Raw genomic sequence first — 23404 nt, 5'->3', positions numbered from 1 at the left:
TCATGAACTTACGTGCGGGACAGTCAACTCACGTAAAACACGTCAAATTTTGCGTGAGTTTTTTTTTTTTTTTTTAATATATTTTTTTTTTTTTTTTCTGAGTAAAATCAGTGAGCATGTCATGAAAATAAATCCGAGAAGAAAGAAAAAGGCCCAACCCTGCCCTGCCAGTTATTTGGACTTATGGGGGTCGCCATGGCAAATAATAAACATAAAACTGCACACGTTCGGGCTCTCCGCCTTCTCCGTGAAATTATAATACCGTAAAAGAAAACTAGAGGGGAAAAAAGAAGCAACAATGAGGAATAGGAACTGATTTAGGAACCACTTGCAGTCAGTTACACAGGGCAGCGGGCCTCGGCAACGGCCAAGGTAGCAGATGCATCCGCCACATCGCTGACGCGCATGGGGCGTCGCCGAGCACCACGCAAACAAACCATGCTGGAGCGAACCAGAGCAAAGCCAAGTCGGCAGCGAATCCACGCCATTACACGGTTGTACGGCTCCTTCGTCTTGTCGGACAGGAGCCCGGCAATCCGCTTATAGCAGGCTGTTGCCGACTTGCCCATGCCGCCTGTTGAGGAGAGAACGAGAGGTGAAAAAGTTGCATGTTCGATCTCTCGAACACGCTCCTCATAGCAGCGGCGTTTCTCCCGTTCGTGGCGCTGGTAGCAGGAGGGTCCTGAGGTGGAGCGATTTGAAGCCGCGAAAGGGTTAAAAACCCGTACGTCGAAGAAAGTGCGGTCAAAACGCCCACCCCAGACACCACTCGCTGCTATATCCAGCCTAGCCTGGGGGTCCGTTATGGCAGAGCGGTAGCGGAATGTTTCCCCAGTTACCGGCTGCAGGTGTGGTTCAGTGGTGACGTTGTTGGCGACCCGTTTGAGGAGACCAGCCGTAACATCTCGTACCTCGTTGTGCCTCAGTGAGGGAAACCCACCCAGAGAGCACGACAAGGCGTGGGCGACGGTGAACGATGCACCACACGGGCAGATCGATGGAAGGTGGGCTGGCGGCCAGCCATAGCGGAGCGCAAGGCCATCCCGGAACTCACCCTTCGAGAGGGCAAAGCCATGGGCCTTCAGGGGTCTACAGGTCAGCCAAGCCGACGCACCCTTCTCCGCCGCCAGACCGACACAGAGCTGGATATCAGTGTTCTGCGTCAGGATGAACTCTTTGGCTGCTTGGGCCGTTGAAGTGCGGGTACGACTTGCCACCTCCCTCTTAGTGGACCGTACCAGGTCCAGCACATGGCCAATCTGGGTGTCCTGGTCCAGAATCTTGCGGACGAGCGCCGAGGTTATCGCTGCCGATGCCCGGAACTGGTCGCCCAAGGTGGTGGGGTCGACTAAGCCGAGGCCTCCTTCACGGCATGGGAAAGCAAGGACCCTTCGCTCACGTGAGTTTACTGGCTTACCGCACAGGGCAGGAATGAGGACATTGGTGATGGTGTCTTCCAGAGGGCCAAGATTTTCAGCAGCACACTCCATGACTCTGCACAGGAAGGACCAGCGATGCTTCAGGCCTTGCGTGAATGCTGCATAGGCAGCCTGTGGCTGGGTTTCGGCAATCTTGGCCAAGGACACGATCTCGTCTTTCCACCCGTTTGCCTTCTGGGAAACATAGCTCTGGACGAACTCCGTCGATCCGAGTGCAGCACCTAGAAACCGGTGGCCGTCGGTGGTAATGTGCACACCGGTCCCTGCACAGTCCTGTATGGTCACGTGAATCCGTTCGCGCGAAATTTGCATCTGCAGTGCTGTTCAAACCTGGCGCGAGATACGCACAGAAGTACGTTTGTACGATTTTCTTGACCCGGGTTGATTTCAACCCTCCCCTTGGGGGGAGGGTTGAAATCAACCCGGGGCGAAATTTCAACCCGGGTCAAGCGCAATGCGTCATGTAAACGCGCCATTCACTTTGTGCACATGGCGGGTTGAAATCTGACCCGGGTCGAACTCAACCCGGGTTGAAACGCTTCATGTAAACACAGCCATAGTCTGTTTAGTCTGTACACGATTTGTACGCAACTTCTCATTGTTTTTTTTGTTTTTGTTTTTTTACCAGGCGTGGGCCATCCCCTGATCAAAAAACAAAACAAAAAAAACATAACCCCCAGAGTAAGTAGTACCGCAGAGTGTGCAAAGCCTGATCTTCTGATGTCATGCGTAGAGTACGCTCCACACCGGCTCAAACAGCAAGGCCGGTCTCGTAGCAGGGTAGGGTTGTTTTTTATCCGCGAGCCCCGAAGGCTCCCTGGGCCCCCTTCAGATGTGTACGGTCTTATGACACAAAGATCCGATTACGCTCGACCAAGACCCTATGCAGAGCTGGATTAGGCGTTGAACACTCTGGGGGGCTATGTACTTTTGCTAAGCCTTGTTAAAAACAGCAATCTGTGTCGTATTTAGCGGGTGCGACACCTTCGAGTACTAATTTGTTGACCCCGCCAATCAAAGTGAATGGCATGCAGGCTGGTACCAAGAGTACATTATACTTTATAGCAATAAAAACTGCTTTATGGCAGTTTTCTAAAAACGTTATTGTGTTCTTGTCCATGGACCCCGTCTAAAAAGTAAGAAATTAACGAAATGTGATAGCCGAAAATTAAAATTTCACACAAAACCTAACAATATTCACGACACTTGAAGATCTAATAGTACGGCTTTCCGGCAACACTTGTTTATTCCGACACTTGTACTTGTACAAGTACATGTACATGCATATGAAAGAGGACCACGAGGGGAAAAGGTCGTCTCGCATTCTGTGTGTGATTATTGTGAGGTTTTGTGTGAAATTTAAATTTTCGGCTATCACATTTCGTTAATTTCTTACTTTTTAGACGGGGTCCATGGACAAGAACACAATAACGTTTTTAGAAAACTGCCATAAAGCAGTTTTTATTGCTATAATTTCTTTTGTTTTTTTGGCTAAAGGATATAATTGTGTTACCAATGGAATGCCCAAATAAATGATGGCCTACATGTAGCGCCTCTACATGTTATTATTATTATTGTATTTTACTATAGTCTGTTTCAAAAAGATTTACAATCAGGTTTGGGTCTTAAAAAGTATGAAGATAAGGGAAATTTGGACAACAAAGTACATAGAATGGCTTGTTAGGACACGGTAAATTGTTCTGTGAAGGTTTCGGAACAATTGGATCAGCCGTTAAGGAGTTAGAATTTCGGCCAGGTTTCCGGCCTTTTCCCATGGTTTACAATTTGCCCAGGAAGCCAGTATCGATTTTTTATCAAAACCCACGATTTATCCCTTCCTTTTTGGCGTTGTGGTTATGAATGCTGTCTGCTGACCATGAAGTTGTGAGTTCAAATCCCAACCTATCCTCAAATCAAACTTTTTTTCTTCATTGTTTTGGTGATCAAGCTGGTACAAGACAATTTCGTCACAAAGAAGATGGCTGCACCAAACGACTTGTTGTTGTTGTTGGAGCTCGCGCTTCCTGCCGAACCGACTGACACTTGACTGGCTCACTCCATGTGAACACACCCACAACACTGCAATGGTGTGAGTGAATATGGAAGTCATCGCGCTGTAGCTTTTTGAGATTTATTCTAGTATTTCAAGATCGCCAATTTTTATTTGAATTTAGCAGTCAACGCCATCTTCTATCAGCGTTCACAAGCGTCTGCTTTTCTCACGATGTCGTCGAAGTCACACCAAGAGTACTCTTGGTCACACGGATAGCTTTGCCAAGTCATGGCCTTGGGAATGAGTCCGTGTCGATGTCGTTTTCGTCACACGGTGAGTAAATTGCATCGCAGCTCAAAGAAACTATTTTGGTCACAAAACGAATTGGGACCCATGCCGCTCGTCAACATTTACAACACTTTCGTTTCGACATGTCCTCTCTGACTCCATTATCGATACGAGGAAGAACTCGTTTGTTGTAAACCAGACGTAGACGACAGACGTACATGACTGTATCAACGTGAGTGAGTTGTCATTTTTCCTGCTTTCGCGCGGAATATTTCTTCGAGTTCACAGTGAGTTTTTCCAGGCAGCGCTCGAGTGCTCATACGGTAAGACGCCAAACTCCGCGGGCGATCGCCAGGATTGCAAATCTTTTTGAAACGGACTGTAGGGTGTTTCCCACACTATGGTCTTCTTACGGGAGCCCCTATGTACGTGTATCATATCAAATTCAATACCGTAGTATACGCATTGATGTGCAAGCCTTTTCTTGCAGAAAATGGAACTAGTCTTGCATACATGTATTCATGTTCTTCTGCAGGGGAATCATATGGGTAGTGGCGGTGATACTTTTTTTATACGCAGGTCATTCTGTGGATGTTGCAGAAATTCATGACTGTCATAAAATTGTCTTGTCTTTCAGAAAATTCAGGTGTCCACACCCGAAGTCAAATTTACTTGAGAATTGTAACAAGGTGCGTGCCGCAGATGTTTTTGTTGATTCTGTGTTTATAATTGTAGTCATGGGTTGTCGTGATAAGGTCATCCGGCATCATATTGTAGTGAAATGGTTATCCTGTTGATGCCGATAAAACGTTTGGAAGCAGTTCAATGACTTCAAAGTGTTACAAGTCCAGGATTGTCTAAACCAACACAGCAAAGTAGGAACAATAAACATGTATTAAAATGTAAACAAATACATTGCTGAGTCCGACACCTCGTTCCAACAACTACACTGATCCTGAGGATATAAGGGGCAAGGATATATGGTTGGCGGTACTGAGAGATAAACAAGGCACTCCATGATAATAACATGTTACACGACTTTGGGGGAGTATGAATGATATCCCGTCAAACCTCTTTAGGACGAACATCAAAGGACCGATGGCATTTGCTCTGTGAGTTTGTCTTAACCCTATTTTATAACGAGTGAATACAATTATTTCTCCAATAGAGACACGAATAGATTTCTTCTACAGCGAAAGATTCGAAGCCAGACCAAACCATGGACTCGTCTTTTATGAAAGAAATGAGTCACTGAACCTTTCTTTAGCAACATGACGGCAACTGAAACAACAGAGAAAATACGACACATGTACAGCACATTCTTGCAGGTACTACAAACAGATTGCAGATCGTAATTCTTGCTCTACCGGCACGCAACTTTATTTGGGGCAGTGCAAACTCGGCGCAACTCACAAATCAAACAGCCCAGACTCGAGTAAACAAATCCCATCGTACGAGATTTTCACGAGACGAGACTGCACCCATTGGCTTGTTTCGTATGAAGCAAACAAGCCACTGAATGCATGAACCTCTCCATAATGGAGATTTTCCCTGATAGGCGAATTTATTTTGCATACTAGTACTCGGCCAATGCGTCCTTGAACCTTTCCCTCCAGATTGGGAACTGCCAACGATGCTATGCCACTGCAAAATTCAGATTCTACCATATGATCGGAGCACGGAATGCCGGAAGTAATCATGACCAGTGCCTTACTTGTAACGTACCAATGTACAATGAACATGAGTATTTCGACAACACATCTAAGCCTCAGCAGCAACATTACACAATGTAAGCCTTACCGTCAAGAAGGTGAACTCGCGTTCTTCGCACACTGTTGGCAAGGGCAAAGAGATACGAATGGATCTAAATCCGAATAACATCAGCACACGTTTCCGTAAATGAAAGGGTGAGCATAAGCAAATGAATCGAAGGAAGCTGGTCAATTCAGAGATCACCTGTCATTGAGTATCCCGTAAAAGGAGGCCTCGACAGCAGAAAAGTTAATAATATAGAAAAGAGATCCTGTCAGCTTTTCCATTATTAATTTTATTGTATTCCACCTAAAATCAGCACACTTTTCGTAAATGAAAGAGTCAACACAAGCAAATGAATCAAAGGGAACTGGTCAACTCACATGTCATTGAGTAATATTCCGTAAAAAGAGTTCTGAGCAGAGCCGAAGCGAAATAAGCCAGGACACGAAGTATCCGAAACAGCTCATGCAAGAAGCAGTTTCAAAGAAGGAAGTTCCTCGCGCATGCACATCCGAAAACGGACTGCACTGCATGCAACACAATGTCTGCCGTGCACGTGCACAGCACGCGGCTACCAAGCGTTGGTAGATCTAATACCGAGCACCTTACGTAGAAACTTACGTAGCCTAAGTGAAGTACCGAGCACCTTACGTAGAAACTTACGTAGCATAGCGGTGTCGTTTTTTCTGCCATGTGAACACAATAATAGAAAAGCTGACAGGATCGCTTTTCTAAATAACCCCCCAGAGTGTGCAACGCCTGATCCAGCTCTGTGTAGGGTCTTGGTTTTTTTTTTTTTTTTTTTTTTTTTTTTTTTTTTTTTTTTTAGATCTGAAATGTAGTCTTTGGCACCTATGATCAGGGGATGGCCCACGCCTGGTAAAAAAAAACAAAAACAAAAAAAAAACAATGAGAAGTTGCGTACAAATCGTGTACAAACTAAACAGACTATGGATTCGAACATAACAGAGTGGAAAACCGGAATCCGAGAAAACGATAACATGCAAAATCATGAAAAAGTCTGTAGGGTCTTGGTCGAGCGGAATCGGATCTTCTGATGTCATGCGTACACTTCACACCAGCGCAAGGCCGGTCTCGAGGCAGGGCACCATTGTTTTTGATCCAAGAGTACCCGCGACTCCCCGGGTTCCCCTCAGATGTGTACGGTATTATGACGCAAAGATCCGATTCCGCTCGACCAAGACCCTACACAGAGCTGGATCAGGCGTTGCACACTCTGGGGGGTTATGTACTCTTGCTGGTACGCACCTGATACGCGCTGCAAATTCCAACATGCTGGAATTTCCATTTGGGCGCGTTTCCGTACGCATGGCGCTCCAAAAGCCAGCAAAAATACGCGCAAACGCGTGGTTTCACGCGCACACACACCAGTTGTGAACACAGCTTAAGTCCAAGGATTTAGAACTTTTTCCTCAACTTGAAACAAGAGTTAGAAATGAAAGAAGAAAAATCTGAAGCCAAACGACTTGAACGCAAACTGCCAGATTCTCAGTCAAAGAACTTGGGGAACACATTAAACGTAACAACTGAAAACATCTGTTTATAGAGAAGTAATGTAGACGACTTATGTATATACTATGTGCTAGTACAATACACAACAACAAAGCTAAACCAGTTAAGGTATGCTATGTCGGGATCAATCTATTATTGCCCTCATCATCTTGCAAATAATAGATGCATAATTACTAATTAAAATACGACATAATTACTCAGCCGTAGCGGGTTATGGGATATCAGTCTGCCTCAGATTTTCACTGATCTGAAATTGCAGATTTGAAATTTACAATGGGAGGAAATTATCAGGACTGGAAACACATTTGGTTAGCCAGGCTCCTCACGTCCTGGAAACGCTCTGTCGAGTTTCCTGGACCGAATTGTGGATGCCATGGAAGATGGGTGGGTAAGTCAGTGGAAGGGCACCAGGTTAGTCCTGTCGGTAGTATTCCCTCCGGTTTATGAGTATCTAGTTACAATTATAAACCACTCCACTGTTCATCACCGACTTCGGTCGGAGTGGTTGTGGCTGGGTCGCTCGTTGGTTTGGTTATTCCACTGGTCGTGGGTGTAGCAGCCTGGGTAGTGTTAGCGGATCCTGTACTCGACTCGTTGATCTCTGTTGCGGAGAAACAGAGAGGACACACACAAGCATCTCAGCAAAGCAGACAACAGCATACCATCCCCGCTTCGCAAAATCTGATTTCAAAAATTACTATGGAAACCCACCAACATTTTGACTTTAGATCTTCACTTATTTTGTTCCATATTGCTCTCCTGAACTCATAGTGCTCAGGGTAATATTTGAGAGGAGAACACTTACAAGTTACGGTACAGATGGCCCGAAAAAGAGGAATTTCCTCACCTCTGAGGTCACCGGTGCTCCTGCCTATCATGCAGTCAGCCAGAAGGTTGTCCCCGGCCGAGCTTGGCCCGCTTGCCACCTTAAACACACCTCTATATACTCGTAGATGTCTGTGTGCATCGTGTATCTAGTAACAAGAGTAGATAAACAAGAGAGTGCAACTCGCGGATGGGTAGGCCCACGGCGGAATATTTTGTTGACGTAATCTTTTCGACGACGCACGCGCTGCGAGTCTTTCGGAAAGTTTTCCCTCGTGCTCATGGCCGGACTTCCACTACAAGGTCGGTGCCCAGCACGTGCTCTCACATTGCTCTGCGGCAAAATGCGCATGTCTCTGAAAAAAGGTGACGTCAGCAAAAAATTCCGGCGGGGTATCTGCAGATTGTGCAGGATAGATCCGGAGTTGCACACTCTTGTTTATCTACTCTTGCTAGTATCTAGTAGCTACCACCATTTCTCCGGGTATTAAGTTATGTCTTCGCCACCTTATCATTATTACTCAAAAACTCTTTTCAGGAGCTGTATTGAGTTTTTAAAGCTCTCGTGAAATTGCAAAATCTGGGTTTGCGTTAGGGCTGAAAACCCCTGAATAGTCAAACTGAAAACCCCTGAATATCCGAACCTCTGTTCTTCTACCTCCCCAGCTCGAACATCCGCGATGTGAAGAAAATTCAAACTGGAAAACGCGATCCAATCCGCACACAACTTCCGGTTTTTCTGTGCTCGCACTGCACATGAACCATCCTGGCAAACAGTCCTACAGCGCAGCACCACAGGATGTGCTACGAAGTTGTTTCGCGAATTCCGTGTATGCACACTTAACCGTATCCATATATGCACACGTGACCGTATCCATAGCTGAGTGGTCAGGATACCTACCAACCATATGGCTTTTGGCCGGGACTGTTCCGATATCGAGGACGGTAATAGCGCCAAAGAGCGAATCGCAGATACGACCATTTTTTTTACAAATTGCATGCGAGGCGAGCACGTCTGTGAACAGCATGCCCAAGAAAGGGGACGTTCCCTGTAGGTCATGGTTGCATGGCTCATGCAAAGTAGAGGTCAGAATAGCTTGAGCCTCAGGAATCTGAGGACTTTGAATGACCATTCTACGTTGAGTGCGTGAGCCGATGAAAATTTTGGTTGGAGGATACAGAGTTTTGCTCACACGCAGTAAGGCAGCTCTCAAAAAGGCGGGACGGCTATTTTGTTGCTTGTAGATGGCATTTAGCAGCAATAGTTGGAGAGCCAAGATCTGTAGCACATCGCATCCATATGCCAACTGGACGTACAGAAACTAAAAATGAATTGAAAACGCACTGTGACGGTAACTTAGTAACGATGATTCCGAGACCTTTGGTCGGAGGAGTTACTTTTCCATCCAATATGCCACCGCCCCGCTGTGCAGCATCTGATGGTTCTATGGTATTCAGTGAAAAACAAAAACAAAAAAACTTACCAGGTGTGGGTGGGTAAAGGCAGGTCGTTGCATTTGTACAGACACCGACTTCACCACACTCTTTGCCGCTGTCAGCATCGACCGAACACTGGCTGGTGACTCGAGACTTGTCCACGCAGCGTTGCTTGTGGCACACGAGGTCCTTGTTAGCGCCGCTGGCATCACAGCGTGTTCCGTCCTTCACGAGCGATGGGTCATCGTGGCTTCTTGGCGGGGACGCGTACAAACCATTGCACTTGCCAACATCGGGTACGCGAATGGTTTCGGCCAGAACGTCACTACTGGGTTGAATCTTTCGAGCAACTGGAAGGCAGAACAAACTACCACATAGGGAATCTCCAGCCGCACAGGCTGCATAGGTTCCTGGGGTGGAATTGGATGATTTGAAACCACAGTTACCAATACGGTCACCATCCATGTTCATAATTGTGAAGCAATCCTCAGGAGCTGACCCTTGATCCATATCGTTCCAGACACTCTGACACTGGCCAGTTCGTGATTGACAAACTCCACTCCAGCAGTATGCTTGACTATTGGAGCATGGCCAGCCATTGCGCGCGGTCAGGTCCTCTGGACATGTGGCAGTCTCGCCGTCGCAGTACTCCGCCACGTCACAGTCGCTGGTGGCGGCGCGGCAGACGTGATCCCGGCGTGTCACGATGCGCTTGTTCACGCAACATGGGTCCGTGTCCGCACACCCTGCATTAAACCAACACACAACAACAACATTGGTCAGTATGCCTGACATTGGTATGACAGTAAGAAATCAGTCTCGAAAATCCCAAAGAAAAATGTGTGCAGCATGCCAATTATGCCCGCAGCAGACATCGAGAAAAAAATGATGGGAGGTACTATTTAGGGACTTTCACGGTCTTTGAGGGGCTCGGCATGACAGATGGAGCAGACTTTTGGCTTGTAAATCCACAGCCAATACTGTTCTTTATGTCGAGATGCTGGACGGGCTTGAGTAGGAGCTGATTATTTCAATCCATTGGACCAGAACACATCCCATCCAACATCTACGACGGCCTGACTACCTGTTCTATGGGGTGTGCTGGCGAAAACTCACATCAGGTGATGTAGTGTGTCCGTAGTGCAGTTGCAACTAGTTCTAGTGACCACTGGAGAAAGCTTAATTTCTTCACTCCACTCGACCAGTGGAAAATTTGCATTTCCCTGACATAAATCTACTCGGCTTACATCATCGACAAACCATTCACGGCGGCTGCAAGCAAGGTCAAACCATTATATCAAGGATCCATAATCCTCTAGAACGCGCAACTTCACTGATCAGATCTGGGACGGCAAAATCCGTGTTGCACGTCATAGTGTGACATCATAGTGTGACATCATGAGTAGGGGAAGTGTGGACCGTAGTTGACCGCGTCGATGCAATGACGCAAGTCCGACCCAAAAAATGACGTACATCACGGATTACGCCGGCCCACAACCCAATCCCAGTTGAGCACTCTGGGGGATTATGGACTCTTGATGATATTAATGAGGCAGGGACACTCCACTTCTCAAAATCCGCTGTTATCTGTTATCCTGCTTATGTTTCCCGGTGACACAAAATGGGCATTTTGCAACAAGCCAGGAGACCAGAAGTTGCTGGGGCCGATGACCGGCATTCATGCATGCAAGTTGGCCTAACTACTCCAACCAACGACAGGCAATCAACTACTACAATCGCCGTACCTGATTATTAGCCGTACCCAGGTTATACCCATCCACCCTGTACGTCGCGGTTTATTTAACCACCGGAGTGTGAGCAGCACAGACCTTTTGGGGGGGGGGGGGAGGGTGCAAATTAGGAGTGTTTAAAATGTGGACTATAATCTGAACACACGAGTAGTATAGTGCGGTAGGGGTTTTGGTTCTGGTAGTTTTTCACCGCACACCGTGTTTCACCGCACATAGATTTACAACGCGAAAGAAATGTAACTGCAACATGCAGTACACACAGCAAAGGAATGCAGCGTATTCACTTCATTACGTAGACACTTACGGGTCTGGCACCGGTCACCAATCCATCCTTCAGCGCAGGTGCAGGTGCCGTCTTCATTACAACGACCCTGATTCAGACATGTTTTGCACTCTGCAGCAGTTATTATGTGCAGTGCATGACGTACATATTGTGTCAGTGCACAACAAATAGCAGCAGAACAGCACAGCATGGTTAGTACATGATTCATGATCATCATTGGGTGCGACACGTCAAAGCAGTTTTTTCTAAACATCCAGTTTACACAACACCCCAGGTGCACTGGGGGAAGATCCACCACATTCAAACGGAATGATATAGTAGTAGTGGATCTGGATCTTGATCAGGGTCTGAAGAAACAATCACAACCTCAGCCTCATATGCAATCAGCGAAAATAACTGTTTGCATTGACAAAAAGAATGTCTTGCTACCTACCGAGTTGGCAATGTTCTCCGTAGAATCTTATCGGGCAGGTGCATTTACCATTGTTGTCGCACTGACCCTGGTTCAAGCACTTGCAGTCGTCTGTAGAGATACGATATATTCATGCATGCGCAACAAGATCAGGGAATGGCAAGGAAAAGCATCACGGCATGCTATGCAATGAGAAGCATGAAGGGAGAAATTCAACCACACACAAGTTATCAGTATAGGAGCCAGACTGTCCAAGCACCAGACTTCCCAGAGTATAAAAGCCACACATCACTAGTTCAACCAAAACAATTAGGGGGTGCGGCTTATTCTGCGATGGTCAAATTAATTAACGGCGATAGATAGGGTAGTAAAAGTGGGGAGGCTTCCTGCAGTTTCATAAACAGTTTCATAAACAGTTGAGAGTAGAGTTGAGAGTAGAGCCCACACGCTCTCTTCCATTAACACTGCAATAGTTCAACTCATTTCACAACAATTATTCCAACGTTTCGGCAAATTGCCTTCATCAGGTTCACAATGATGTGCAAGCTTCCAAACTATAGGGTAGGTAGCTGCATTTCGTGTCAAAAAATCTGGGTGTGGAAATTCGGTCGTGATATCAGCACATGGTCAGGTACAGTATTTTCCAGAGTAAAATCCGCATTTGCGTATAAAGCGATTAAAGGCCGATTGACAAAACAACTTCTTGCAACGCGACATGCGGCTTGTGACACCTGCGACGAGCTGCGACAGCGACACACGGTTCACAATCTTTTTTTCATGTTTGCGACATCCTTATGCACTAGTAGTACTATGCACGTGCACTGCATGTGCACCCAGGGTAGAAACTGTACTCCATTTGTGTATGTAGAACGTCACATGTCGCAAAAGTTGAACTTTCTTCAACTTCTGCGACAGGTGCCTTGCGACTGTACGCGACAGCTCTAGACAGGCAGTCTCTAGTCGCAACTGTCGCAAATCGCGTCGCAGAAAGTGGTGTTGTGAATCGGCCTTAATTAAGCTGCCCTCGAGTATAAGCCACACGCGGATTTTGTTGGTCCTGAAATATAGACATATACCCCGTTTACCAGCTTTTTTTTACCATAGTCCTACATGTACAATCCACACAGACCTAGACAGTTTTATCCTGCAGTCTTACCCTTTTCACAGTATTCGCCATAGAAGACAGAGCGGTTGCACTTGCAACTCAGGTCCTGGGCAAGAACGCCGTTAGCACAGTGCTCTGCGCAGAAAAGACAACACAAAAGGCTCCATTGCATCACTCGTTCACAGTTCGCTACACTCGCGGCATCACAACACACTGAATTGAGTGGAAAGTACGGTGAAATTTTTTTATCAGGGCATGTCGGACTGTGGGTGTTGATTTGAATGGTCCATATCAGTGGAGGCTGCAGGTCCATCGCTAATCAGATATTCCTGATCCAACGTCAGCACCCAGTCAGCTCAGCAAGCGTTCGGCAAATACACACAATACATGTATGTTGCCACTTCTTCCACCACCGAATGTAAAGCAGTTTGTACAGTGGTCCATGCTTCATGTGCGTGACGAGTTATCTTGTCATTGTCGATTTAAGTTAACTCATTTTCTGCTAAGCCAGCGCTGTAGCCTAGTGTAGGTCATACTCTTGGTAAGGCTCTGAGCCCGTAGTATCACATAATTCTACGTCTAGAAGGTGAATAGCACAGGATTCTTTTCTCCCAGAAACAAAAACACAACCCAAATCTCCGTTCATGAAGTAGTGCCAACGTTTGAATATATTGCTGTTACAGTCAGACCTCGCTTATCCGGTCCTCTTTTATCCGGATCCCTCGTCATCCGGAAGAAAATCGTTGGTTACCGATTTACAGCATATCTAGTGCATACGGACAGCAGTAGGTGTGTTCGATTATCCGGGTCTCTCGCCTATCCGGATATTATTTGTGGAAAACGGGTGTGTGCGGTTAAGCTAGTAAACGACATGTTGGCACAGTTCACGTTGGCACAGATATGTTCGCACAGGACATGTTGGCACAGGACATGTTGGGACAGGACATGTTTGGACAGGACATGTTGGGACAGGACATGTTGGGACAGAACATGCTGGGATAGGACATATGGGGACCGGACATGTTGACCCAAGATTTGTTTGTAAAGGACGTTTGGGCACAGCAGACATTGGCATCGCGGATGTTGGCATATCATATACTGGCACAAGTACTGTTGTTCCAATCTGCGTTGCCACAATGCATATTGGTATAAGTCATGATGGCACAGATATGTTTGGACGAAACCTGTTCACACTCAAGGCATTTTCATAACGACAGATTGCATGCCTTCTCACCGGCCGGTAGTACCCAAGAAATCGCTCTGCAAAAGTGCTTTTGGTTGAGAATCTTCTTGAAACATTTGTTGGGATGAGGTCTTTCACATATAAGGCAAAGTAATGGCGCAAATGAAGCAATGTTTTATTCCTCTGTGTCCGCAACCAACATAATATGCTATTTCGTTATGTTGGTTGCGGACACAGAGGAATAAAATATTGCTTCCACAGGGGCAGCCATTGTTAAAACCACTCTAAATTATCATTATCACTTACTGACACAGAGGATTTTGGCGTGGCGATTGATTGTGGAATTTTGAAGCTGATTACTGTGATTTCTGAACGTTACAGTTCTGTAATGGGAGTTGCCATTCACTCGGATTCGTTTGACGTGGTAAGATGCATGCCGAAGAGCCAATCTATCTAGCCAGCGCTTTCTTAATACATGGCCATGTGCGTGCAGCCAGTCCTTGGTTATGAGGTGAAGTCCGTACTCCTGACATGCCTCCTCTGCGAATTGCTCAGTCACGCTGGGTTTCAGTGATGGCGTGGCTGCGGCGTATACAGAGTCGTTGTAACGGAGCCACTTGGCTGCAGGACAAGGGCACATACAGTAGTGGGCAGAGAATAGGCACAATAGTAATGAAATACTCGAATAACGGGTGCCCTGGACTCTATAGTCATACTCAATGAAACATTGTCTGATGGCAGTGTCAGTGCAATGAACAAAAAATAAGGTAATCGATAACCGCTTTTCAGTGATCGTTTCAGCCCTACCCTGAGTACTTGCCGGGCTGTGGCTGGGCAGACCTCAGTGACCAGCGGTACGCCACTGTTGCGATTTAGTGCAGATTTAGTGCCCTCAATTTGCGCGACCATTGACGCCGTGGAAGTGGGAGGAATGCGGCCACATACGCATGTACAAATTCAATGATGAAAGCGGAACTGGTCCAGGGCAGCCAGCTTTGCATTTTGGGTCTATTTTCACCGAGCGCAACTACACTTAAAGCAGTGCCGGAGAAAGAAGTTTTAACCAAGCTATGAATAAACCGTATGACGCCGACATAATGTGATGAACAAATGAACTTCGTATCTTTATAGTTGTAGTCTCTTAGGGCGCGTTTGATTGGTCGGATCCGGAACAGGATCGTTTAGAACAGGGCCGTTTGATTGGTCTGCACTGGTCTGCTCTGGTTTCGGAGTGTTCAGAACATGTTCTGACCACTCCAACCCCAGAGGCTGGAGCAGCCAGAGATTGTTGCAAAGCCCAATGGAAACCTGACAGGACTACACAATGAATTTCGTATATTGTTTTGATTCGAATGGATTTTGGCATGTCAGTGATTACGAAAGGGCGTGGTGATGTACATGGAGGTCTACGTGTGATTTTGCACATTACACGGCGGTCCCCACGTCCATGATTGATTTTTTGGCTGTCTTCGAAGCTTCTTCTCCGGTTGTAGTTGCCTTTCAAGTTTGTTTTGCCTTAGTGTGAACTTTAAAATGCTAACCATGTATAGTAGTACCAAGAGTACATAACCCCCCCCCCCCAGAGTGTGCAACGCCTGATCCAGCTCTGCATGGGGTATTGGTCGAGCGCAATCGGATCTTTGCGTCATAATACCGTACACATCTGAGGGGAACCCGGGGAGTCGCGGGTAGTCTTGGATCAAAAACACTGGTGCCCTGCCTCGAGACCAGCCTTGCGCTGGTGGGGAGTGTACGCATGACATCAGAAGATTCGATTCCGCTCGACCAAGACCCTATGCAGAGTTGCATCAGGCGTTGCACACTCTGGGGGGTTATGTACTCTTGGTATTACTTCCTACCCTATCATTTGCTCTGACGCGTTCATTTGATCACAATGCAACAGCCTACCTTCGCAGATGACATCATGATGGCTTGTTCCATCACTATCATACAATTCTTTAGGCAACTTGTTCTTGCCCTGCTGGTATATGAGATGTTGGTCATCCTTCTTGAACGATGTCCATATTGAAGTAGGGTTTCTGTAACCGCTCGTCACTATCTTGTTGAGCAATGCTCCCATGCAGTCGCGCACGCCAAGCGTCTGATTGGTGAAGGCATTATGGTCTACCACGTCGTATCCTCTTCTCTTGCACATCTGGCGGGCATGCGTCAAGTTCGTTTTCTTCTGGCAGCTGTCACCGTCGAGGTGTGGATGACACGGCAAGCTGGCGAGAGCCATCCAGGTGTACGTTGCGTTATCTGTACCCAGGCACTTTGTCTTGAAAACTGAACATAACACAGTACAAATGCAAGACACAGTCAGGTGAAGTAGAAATCACACATCAACAAGATGTACACTTCCTAGGCAGCGGTACCATAGTTCAATTGAAAATATAATATATACCTATGCAAATACCACTCGGCCATTTAGCTCCACTTCCTCCAGCAAACTGACTTTCCAGCGCACTTTCTCTCCGGGTATCGTTTTACCCACAGTTCAGAACGAAACATTCCATTTTGTCTTCTCATTTCACCTTCATAGACTTTCATCATCTTGGCCTTGTTGGAAGGATCAGACCTTAGCATATCCATTCTAATAGCTCTCAGCTAAAAACTGCGTTAGATTTTAGCTACCTGGTAAAGTAGAGTCACTCTACCGATAGAGGTAGAAGGTAGAGGTAAGTGGACAAATGCTATTCTACCGGATTTAGTAGTTTACACGATATGTACGTGAAATGTTTCTCTTCTGTATGGAGTTGTGTACAAATCCTTGATCTTGCCGGAAATCCCGTAGCTCTACCAACTTCTACCGGCTTCCACCAACTTTTTCCTGGTAGAGCCGGTAGAGGAAAGTAGAATCCACCCTTTTGAGTAGAAGAAACGAACGCCTCTACCAAAAGAAATAGTTTCTACTCAAACCTGTATATCAAAAACGAACGCCCCGTTAATGTGTACAGGTATTCCCACATTTCACAGAAATATGCCACCAAACTGGAATTCACTTCATACAGCATAATTATACTCACTGTGCTGACACTGGTCTCCGTGGAAACCGTTCTGGCAGTTGCAACTGCCATCGTCAGTGCACTGGCCGTCATTCAAGCAATTGCATGCTGCAGCAGTGATTGGGAACATTCACGCATTTTCCAAAAAAGCACAAAGAGAGGGACAGAAAAGCGGATTCTTGACATGTCCTTGAACATCATCAAATGGAGACATCAAATTAACTCTTAACAAAATATGTTGCAAAAGAAGGATCCACGAGCGGGATTCGAACCCAGCACCCCTGTCTTTCCGGGACAGTGCCCTACCGATTAGGCTACCGGGGATCACACACACTCATGGGTCCTTCTTGCTACACTGCTCCCCCGCCCCAACAGGCTGTGTCCTCACGTCGTACCTAGCTCGCGGGGGGTACGATGGGTCGTGGGTTCGAGCCATTGCCAGGCGCCAATGTTGCAAAAGAAGGATCCACGAGCGGGATTCGAACCCAGCACCCCTGTCTTTCCGGGACAGTGCCCTACCGATTAGGCTACCGGGGATCACACACACTCATGGGTCCTTCTTGCTACAATAGCACAACTCATGAGAGTGACCAAGTCCCCATAAATATGCATTATTTATTCCACATGAATAGAATATATAGGTAGAATAGGTTGGAGGAGCTGGCATGAGGACACGGAAGTTTTTTTCTTCTTCTCGACTCCGAATACACCATTCCAGCATGCATGAACCCGTGGGTCATACATTATTTGACACGCGGGCTTATTGCAGTAGCTTTCTTTAGCCCTTACCTTCTGTGCAGTTGCGTCCATCTAGTCCAGGTTGACATTCACACACTTTGCTCTTTTTCACCCAGGGTTTCGCGCACACAACTGCATCCATCACATAGCACACACCGAAGAGAAAGAACACGAGAGAGTGAATCAGCCGGTAACGGAGTCAGGCAGACTAAAGACAATACTATAATATAAAGTAAAAGAGGCTGGGCCAGGGAAACTAACTTATGGATAAATCTGGGTTTCGATCATAATGGCCTTCTTCCAAAAGATAGAATTGCTGCTGGAAGGTAGGCACTGTTTATATAATAAAGCAGGAATGACAAGCAGCAGTTTACAAATCAGTGCAATCAGTAGATAGCGTCAATTATCATCACTGCTCTCAGCCCTTCGGCACACTCAGACAATTGAAACTTTGCTAACAAACAAAATGACGACAGAAGCACAGCGTGACATGACAAACTCAAAGACAAAGGGTGGTAATAGGTTTTTCATTTGACAAGACTAGACCAAACCAGAGCACTTGCAGACGACAGCACGAACAGTTCACAGTTCAGGAGTGCCACAAATTGCTATTTTGGAGTGTGGCCGGAGAACTGTTCGTGCTTTTTTGTTGTTGTTGTGTCATTTAGGAGTGAAACAAATTCTGAATATTCTGGAATTGTTCGTTTGGAGAACAACTCGAAGCATTCGGTTCAGATCTGAATACATTGTGTTTGGTTTTGGACACTTTGCATGTGCAAGTAATACTGCAGTCATTGACTGAGTCAGTGTGAGGTTATAGCTTACAACCAGGGAGTCGTAAAATACCGATATTTTACGACTCCCTGCTTACAACATTAGAGAGGTTCCGCATAACATAATTACGCGAGCAAAAAAGCATAGTCGATGCACGGAAAGTCACACTGCATGCGGACCTGTGTTCCGCCGTACGGAGTTTTCGAATCATGTACCTGCCCTTGGCAGCTTGGAACGCGGCAGTGTATGACCGGGTCGACCTGGGTAGAGAGTCGTAAATTTGCACCACTAAGGTAAAGTTGCTCAGCTTTACGTAGTGCCGAACCTCTCTATTAGGATAACCTCAAGTACATGGCAGTAGAATGCGGTGGTTGGCTAGCTGGGAAAGGGGACTATGGCTCACAAGGCTGAACCAGAAAGACCTGTCTACATATGCTACAGCCACGTGAGAACAGGCAAATTATAGAATATTTGGTATCCAATTCGAAGAAGAGGTTAGTGCTACTTCGGAGATACATATTCAATTCGTCTAGAGAATATTCGGTACAATGTAGAATATTCGTCTCACCCCTAGACTCCTATTTCAAGCGAGCACCCAAAAAGACCAGTATACATGTCCTAGTTCTCCGTCACCCCTGTTAAACCTATCGCGGAGCCTGCTCGTGCATGTAAAAGTAAAGGGGACCCCACTTTTACATGGATGTACGCTCTGAAAATCCCACGCCGACTATATGAAATGAGTAAAACGAATTCACTTCTACTTACCGAGTTGACAATGGCGGCCGGTGAATCCTCTAGGGCAGCTGCATTCACCTTTGTCATCACACTCACCCCGGTTCAAGCACTTGCATGCTGCAACAGCCAGCGAAAAAGGCACGTACATGGATTGGGTGACACAGAAATAATGCACGGGAGGTCACTGTGCAGTAATTGCTGGCCCTCGGAGGCAATCACGCACAAACTCAAGTCAAAGCACTCACTTTGTAGTTTCACATAAAGAATCGTCAGGGAAGAAATATACACACTTGGAACGCAAAGAGTGTAAAGAAGCAACAAGAAAGAAGAGAGGAAGGGAACAAAAGTTCGGCAACCGGCAGCCATGGTCTCTAGGTCATTAACCAATAAGCAATCTACGAAAACCGGTTGCCGACAAAATTCTAGAACCTTCTGGCCTTGTGACGTCTTCAGGTGGCGAAATGCACTGAATGACCTCTCCAATGTGGCGTTTGTGGCCGGAAGCATAGACAGTCATGTGGCAAAGCACTGAATCTGCACCCTTATCATAATCCAGGAAAGCCCAGATGGTGAACCGTTAGGGCTTACAAGCGCACATTACAGGCTTCGTTTCCTCGCACAATTGTTTTGGAAACTAAAAACATTGCTGGCTATGGGAATATAAGAAAGCTCAGGAACAGACGCCTTCAAGTTTTTTGCAGCCATCTCTGACACTCGATCAACATGAAGCAAAAAAAAAAAACCTGTGCCGCCAGTCTGTCCCTGAGAGCCCTACATATAAGGCACAGTACATGCAGGTCTCCCTAGTCAGTGCTGTGTACATAATGCACATAGTACTGAACTCCTATCAGCTCTCTAGAAAGAGAAAAGGAAACATTGGCCCGAAAAGTGGTCCAGTGAAAGCAGGACCAACCGGACAGGTGGCTTTGCCCACTGTAATAGCTTACACACACACACACATACACGCACATACACACACAAACACGCACATACACGCACATACAGATACGCATATGCGCCCATACAGACACATACACACACATCAACAGTATACACACATATACACACATACACACACACACATGCACACACACATGCACACACACACACACATGCACACAAACCTAATGGCTTGCTGTCTTACCCTTTTCACATTCTTCACCGTAGGACATAGTGCGGTTACATACACAACGCATGTCCGGTGCAAGAACACCGCTCCCACAGGACTCTGTGCAGAAAAAGACAATAAAAGTCAATATTGGATTACTCTTATGCAGTCTCTATTAGCAAGAGTACATAACCCCTCAGAGTGTGCAACTCGACTATGGGTGCTGTCCCGACAGAATTTCATTTTGATGATGCAATGCGCACTGTACACGGATTATCAGACGAATCCAGAACCTGTGGTTGACCGAAGCCGATCTGATCCTGTACAAATTATTTCAAAGAAAAAAACGTGTAATGCGTTGACACCCGTACACATGTTGTAAATCACTGGCGCAAGGAGCATTGCGTCATAAATAATGACGCCAAACTTGAAGTTCTGTCGGGACAGCAGGGTATGTGGGAGTTGCACACGCTGGGGGTTATGTTCTCTTGATATTAGTATAACACTAGAATGGGGATAAAAGCTTATCTTAAAAAAACCTGTCACACAAAATTAAAGGAACAAGATGAGTTGTTCTTTGGCTTTTACTCCCACGGTACCATAGAACGGGATGTATGACAGCAAGGCCTTTTTTCTTCTTCAAAATCGTCGCTCTTGGGTAAAGTCAAGGAGCTGGAGTTTTTTCTACAAAATCCACATATCTCCAGACACTGGGGTGAATGATGGAGTGTGGTGGTGGGGCCCATTAAGCTCCGCCGACCAGGGGTGAGTGTAGCGCGTTCCATAGCTGCAGTTTAATTATTAAAGTATTGCACCAAAATATTACCCCAATGCAAACACCTGAATGTGACATATGCTCTGATGGGTGCCGATTACCTCTACCACCCCAACACTTCCAACAAGATCCGTATTACTGTGCATTGCATACTGCGGACGCTAAAATGATCGAAACTCGGCTTTCCGTGAAAGCAAGAGTACATAACCCCCCAGAGTGTGCAACTCCCACATACCCTGTTGTCCCGACAGAATTTCAAGTTGACGTCATTATTTATGACGCAATGCTCCTTGCAGCAGTGATTTACAACATGTGTACGGGTGTCAACGCATCACACGTTTTTCTTTGCAATAATTTGTACAGGATCGATCGGCTTCGGTCAACCACAGGTTCCGGATTCGTCTGATAATCCGTGTACAGTGCGCATTGCTTCATCAAAATGACGTCAACTTGAAATTCTGTCGGGACAGCACCCATAGTGGAGTTGCACACTCTGGGGGGTTATGTACTCTTGGTGAAAGGAATGGAGCAATCGAAAGGTCTATTTGCAGGGAAACGTTCGCAGCTCCGTCGGCAAATAGTAGGGTAACAGCCCTCACCGGGGATTTTACGTCAGGTAGAAACTTTCACCTCCTCACGTGGTGACAGTCATGGGATTTCCCCCTGTTTCTTGACAACAACAAAAAGTTGTCGGAACATTCTCTCAAACCTGACGGCACGTCCAACTTCAGCTTGGCATGCATTTTTGAGTCCGCGCAATTGGAGTCCAGGGAGTAAAATCTCCCCGTCTCTGCCACAAACTGATATTCCGCGAAATGAATAATGCAGCTGGCGCCAAACAACACCTTATTAGAATCAAAAAATGCTGGAATTACTTCGGAGTTACCCTGGGAAGACACCGAAGAAACACAGCCTGAATCTCAGTTCTGGGAGTGTTCTCAATGTTGTGATTCACCGTGGGTGCAAGAAATGCTGGGAGACGACATGTTTGCACATTGCAAGTGGGCACATTGTTGGGACAAGCCCTGTTCATACAGTGCATGTAGCAACGGGACATATTTACACAAACGCACAACTATATTCATCACGTTAACAGCACAAACAGGGACAAAACACTGCTTGTGCACGGACAGCCATTGCAGAAGACAGTGACTTATTATCCTCTCACTTACTGACACAGAGAATCTTGGCATTCTCCTGGCTTGTTTCATTCTTAAACGTCACATGTTGTCTGCTAAATTTTACTGTTCTGTAAAGGGACTGACCATTGACCAGGATTGGCGCGACGTGGTAACCTAATCCGTCGGACTTATTTAAAGCCAATTTCTCTAGCCAGCGTTCTCTTAGCACATGGCCATGTTCTTGTAGCCAGTCCTTGGTTATGAGGCGAAGTCCGTACTGCTGACATGCGTTCTCTGCGTACTGCCAACTGATGCAGTGATACTGCGGTATGGTTGCGGCGGCGTATTGTGAATCGTTGATGTGACGCCATTTGCCTGCAAGACAAAACATATACAGTGGCGGGTAGAAACAAAAATAGGCGGAAGAGAACCAAGACAAGCGGCATCATTATTGCTTCAACGCTGCGTTTCGTGCAAATAGCAAGGCTAAAGCAGTCCTCAGACGACTGAAATTCTCGCTATCGTGAATTTAATATCGTGCTTGATGACACCCGATCTCTTGGATACAGAAGTGCCCACAACTAGTGAGTAGTTCAATGTTCACAGGCCTGCGGCTCGCCAGACTTCATAGAGCAGCACCGTGTCACATTTGCAAATCACTCAGCAGTTCTACCAAGGGAGTAGCATAACATCAGGTTATGACACAAGCATACACATGAAATGTTTCTTCGCAGATGAAACTAATTGGTTACGCATGTGTGGGTCTGACACTGGCAATAACGGTCAGGTTGCTGCACTCTTGTTGTCTCTTTGTTTCATACTTTCCTGCCCCATCATTATCACTGGACATATCCTGTCCATGCACTGTGTGCTACTCAGCATTCTCGCTTGTTTACCTTCGCAGATGACATTGTGATGGCCGGACCCATGAACACTAAATATTGTATCACTCGATTTGTTCTTGTACTGCTTGTAAATAATACGCCGACGATAGTACTCGGATGATGTCCATATCGTAATCGCGCTGCTGTTAGTGCTCGCCATTATCTCGTGGAGCAATGACTTTACGCGGTAACGCACACCAAGCTTTGAACCGAGCCAGGTGAAGGTTTTAAAGTCGACCAGCTGGTATCCCCTATCACCG

At 46.3% G+C, this 23404-nt stretch overlaps 1 protein-coding gene across 1 annotated transcript in view; it reads right to left on the bottom strand.

The window, feature by feature from the left end:
* Positions 1-6885: 6885 nt before the first annotated feature.
* The window catches only part of LOC135821639 (uncharacterized), an 87737-nt gene continuing 71218 nt past the window's right edge, over positions 6886-23404 (bottom strand). The window contains exons 43-55 of the mRNA XM_065334635.1: positions 23157-23404; positions 22312-22635; positions 20401-20484; positions 19287-19373; positions 17799-17879; positions 17031-17117; positions 15913-16290; positions 14311-14625; positions 12873-12956; positions 11738-11827; positions 11326-11415; positions 9318-10016; positions 6886-7609 (exon numbers count right to left, since the gene is read on the bottom strand). The exon at positions 23157-23404 is cut by the window's right edge and continues 124 nt beyond it. Coding sequence (XP_065190707.1) covers positions 7470-7609; positions 9318-10016; positions 11326-11415; positions 11738-11827; positions 12873-12956; positions 14311-14625; positions 15913-16290; positions 17031-17117; positions 17799-17879; positions 19287-19373; positions 20401-20484; positions 22312-22635; positions 23157-23404 — 2707 coding nt within the window. The 3' untranslated portion in view covers positions 6886-7469. The remainder of the gene's footprint in view (positions 7610-9317; positions 10017-11325; positions 11416-11737; positions 11828-12872; positions 12957-14310; positions 14626-15912; positions 16291-17030; positions 17118-17798; positions 17880-19286; positions 19374-20400; positions 20485-22311; positions 22636-23156) is intronic.

The sequence above is a fragment of the Sycon ciliatum genome, chromosome 7 (assembly GCF_964019385.1).
Source record: "Sycon ciliatum chromosome 7, ocSycCili1.1, whole genome shotgun sequence".
Lineage (NCBI taxonomy): Eukaryota > Metazoa > Porifera > Calcarea > Leucosolenida > Sycettidae > Sycon > Sycon ciliatum.
The sequence above is the reverse complement of the archived record's forward strand: the minus strand, read 5'-3'. Positions and strand labels throughout refer to the sequence as shown.